Consider the following 4003-nt stretch of genomic DNA (forward strand, 5'->3'; position numbering starts at 1 on the left):
GAATGTTTTTCCGCAGCCTGCCGGTGCATCAAGGTAAAATACGTTGCTACGATTTTCGCTTCTATGAAGCGCACTCAAAACTCTATCAATTACGAATTTCTGCTCATTTGTGGCTTTGTTGTACATTTCATCAAAGTCGATTTTATATTGCCCTGCATGAGTGTTCAATTGTCTTGCGTAGTTATTCCGAGCTGGTTTTGGAAGCCCGAGCTCTTCACAGCAGGTATTATGCGTTATTAGTATTTCATCTATTTCCAGTAAAGCAGCATTTATTGCGTGTGGCTTTGTTGTACATTTCATCAAAGTCGATTTTATATTGCCCTGCATGAGTGTTCAATTGTCTTGCGTAGTTATTCCGAGCTGGTTTTGTAAGCCCGAGCTCTTCACAGCAGGTATTATGCGTTATTAGTATTTCATCTATTTCCAGTAAAGCAGCATTTATTGCGTCGCCCTCGGAAAGACCTTGATAAATAAAATCTTCCACAAAGTTGTCTTTAAAATAATGCCACAAATCCACCGATTCGGAAGGAACAATATGGCGAATAATTCACGTATTTTACGTGGGGAATAAAAGAGGGCCGCTTCTTCTCAAAATAATGAGTTGAACTTGATGCAATGCCAAGAGCAATAGCGGCTTCTCTAAATGTTGCATATACATGGCCATCCACAGTTCGCAATTCTCTGAAGTCTTTCGCTCCATTTACATGAAGAAGTAAAATACGAAGGTGGTAGAGCTCTGGATCTTAAGCAGAAACAACATTTAATCGCGTAACAATTTTATTAGAACCTCTTTGACGATCTTTCCAAGATTTCGTTTGGGGATGCCTTATGTAGTGGTAAGGTATATCGATATAACGATATTCCCTAGCCTCAACCATTTCTCTACTTAGTTTAAACCAAGCCATAAGTTTAGAATAGCTTTGATTCAAAACGCGCTCTTCTTCGCCGACCCTAATTGTTATACGTTGTAAATTTTCAAGATGGCATTCGAGAGGAATAACTTTGTATGATTAAAAATGCATTTCGTACTCAAAAATACGCCATACTGCCTCAGCAGAGCCAACGCATCTAGCAGTAAGATATCCCACAATTTCGTCGTAATTAAGAGCACCTTCATTCTGAAACATAATTGAAGCTGAATCGAAACCTTTGTAAATGTACTTGTAGATATATTTAATGCTTTTCACTGTCGTGCAAACTTCAACGTTAATATGTGCTTGGTACTTTCGAAGCAAATATTTGTTGTATGGGACTAAAAAGCTGTTATCAACGGATACGCCATTTTTTCCACACAGATTTTAGTATCCCTTCTCCTACATACTGGATATCCATTGACATTATCACGTGTATGAGAGGCAAACTCTTTAGGAAAATTTTTTGTGCAGGAACCATCACGCATACAAACAGAATTAGCATTAAAGCAACCACATGGGCCATAGATCATGTGTCGGGCCACTAAATCATTAAGCTGGGGATCCTCTCCTGCGAACGGTATTTCAGCGCATAGAATGTTATCAATAGCGCACGTGCCGTGGAATTTATCATCATTGTCTAAAGATATAAGTATATGAGCATGGGTAAGGCCCCATTTCTGAAACTATTGTATATATTATAGCTGCCACTTTTCCAAAAATATGCTTTTTATTTGTGTTATCGAGAAGACAGTGTAGCTTTAACTGAAAAACCCGCGCAATTAGATCGGGCCTGTAACACGGTTGTTCACCTACATATGTATATGTAGTAATAAAAAACAAATAACAAATCAATGAATACTCGTATAGCTCGGTTCTAAAAAATTCATATCTTTCGTATTTTATCTCAAAAACAGGACCAATCGTATCTGATCGATTTTTTTTCTAGCACGTCCGGCTTTTGAGTAAAAAATTGTTGAAGTGTTAAAAAACTGCGAAAATTAAAAAAAAATTTAAAAATATAATTTGTATGTAATTTTACCGAAAAGAGCACGTACTAATGAAACTTCAATTCGTCTGATGGATTCTACCTCTTGTCGATGGATTGAGTAGAAGTTAGTGAAAAATTAAAAAAACACTCAATTCGTTTTCAAAATATATTCCCAGTAAAACTTGGGAGCATCGTACGATTGCTCGGTGAGTACTCCCTTGGGAGTATACGAATACCTCCCATTGCTCCCTATGCTTCTGTGTATAAGCATGTAATTTGTATACTCCCTTTAACATTGGATGTCCTAGGAGGGGGAGTAATCCCTTTTACCTCCTAAACGAGCAATCGGGGAGCACACACAGAATTATCATCCCACAAACCTCCTAATGGAGCAATACGGGAGTACTCACATAGTTACCTCCCAAAAAGCAACAAGGGAGTGCACATAGAAAACATCCCATATTCCTCCCGAACGAGCAATAAAGTAGTGCTCCCATTAGAGGCATCCCGAAAGCCTCCTGTAGGAGTAATAAGAGAGCAATGATAACGAACATTTTACAATAGCCAAATAGATTTTGCTATTTATTAAATTTTTTTATATAACTTTTTAACGTGCATTTCTGCAATATTACAAGATCTTAACAGATATAAGTACGAGATCAGATAAAACATAAATGATACGTCTTACATAATTGCTTAATTTTAGAATTATATTGCAGAGAAATCATATGAAAGTAAAACATAATAATAACAAAACGGTAAGATAAGATTTGAATTATATGCACCTATATGCACATATAAGTATGTACTCGTATATGATTTCCTGGGTGTCAAGGATGCTTGCCTGTTCAGGAATCCACCAAGCGGGTAATTGTGAAGGTGACTTTGCTTAGATATCTGACATCTTTGTCACCCATGCGATGTTTAAACCCGGGCGTCACACTTAAATGCTGACACTAATTTGCGCAATCTGAAAAGTATTTAACGGTATATTATTTATAAGCAATACAATACTTAATATATTTAAACAAAAGTTACAGTACATACCAACGGACTTTTATTAAAATCTGTGTGCCATCCAAATTAAATTATTGTGTCCTCCTTATGCGTCTATAAGAATTATTTCCTTTTTTTCTATGGTAAATTTTTCCGAAAACACAAACTTTCTTTTGAACGAGGTGCGTATTGCTCTCCTATCAATCAAAAAGAATAATCTTGGATTTCTCGACTAGGAGACATCACTTTCTGCTCCTAAGCGAGTAATAACGGAGTACAAAACCGACAAATCTCACTTATTTCTCCCAAATCATGCCTCAGGTAGCATTCTTTAATTGCTCGCTTAGGAGATCTCTCATTACGCTCCTAAGCAAACAATAGAGGAGGGCAAAACCGATAAATCTCGTTTATTGGTCCCAAATCATGCCTCAGGGAGTATTATTTCGTCGCTCGCTTAGGAGATCTATTTGATTCCTAAACGAGTAATAAAGGAGTACAAAACCGACAAATCTCCCTTATTGCTCAGAAATCAGGTTAAGGGGAGTACTCTTTTATTCCTCACATAGGGAGATCTCCCTTCAAGTTCTAGTAGGTTCATATACATACTAAGATTTTCGTATGTGTGAAAAAATATTGAAGAACTGAGTTTTTGTGTGTAATTTTTCATTTATTTCTGCTCAACTCATCGACATAAGATAGAATCCTTCAGACGAATTGGCAATTCATTGATAGGCAGGTTTTTCCTAGGAAAAATTAAGTCTAAATTCTATTTAAAAAATATTTGAAATTTGCTATTTTCGAACTACAAATTTTTTTTTTTGCAAAAACTGGACACGCTAGAAAAGTTTTGTAAATATACTTGAAATTCACTTAAACAAATTTATAAGATGAGTTTGGTCCCGCTTTTGAGATAAAAGACAACCTCGTTTTGTTGAACCGTCGATTCAAATTATTATTCAATGCTCATGCTATGCTCACCAGACTCCATATTTGATTTGATTTCGTTCCAATTAGGGTTACATGTAAATTTTATGAATAAATCCGGCTTGCCGAATTCACGAACGATACTCATTGCATTTAAATAATTAAAATGCAAATTTCTGTA

The 4003-nt window shown here is 36.1% G+C and overlaps 1 protein-coding gene across 1 annotated transcript in view; it reads right to left on the bottom strand.

The window, feature by feature from the left end:
- Positions 1-3458: 3458 nt before the first annotated feature.
- The window catches only part of LOC118749603, a gene marked incomplete in the record, with an annotated part of 36693 nt that continues 36148 nt past the window's right edge, over positions 3459-4003 (bottom strand). The window contains 1 exon segment of the mRNA XM_036484412.1: positions 3459-4003. Within this exon segment, the coding sequence (XP_036340305.1) occupies positions 3851-4003 (153 nt within the window).

The sequence above is a fragment of the Rhagoletis pomonella genome, unplaced genomic scaffold, assembly GCF_013731165.1.
Source record: "Rhagoletis pomonella isolate Grant_MI unplaced genomic scaffold, Rhpom_1.0 Rhpom_scaffold_00001, whole genome shotgun sequence".
Classification (NCBI taxonomy): Eukaryota; Metazoa; Arthropoda; class Insecta; order Diptera; family Tephritidae; genus Rhagoletis; species Rhagoletis pomonella.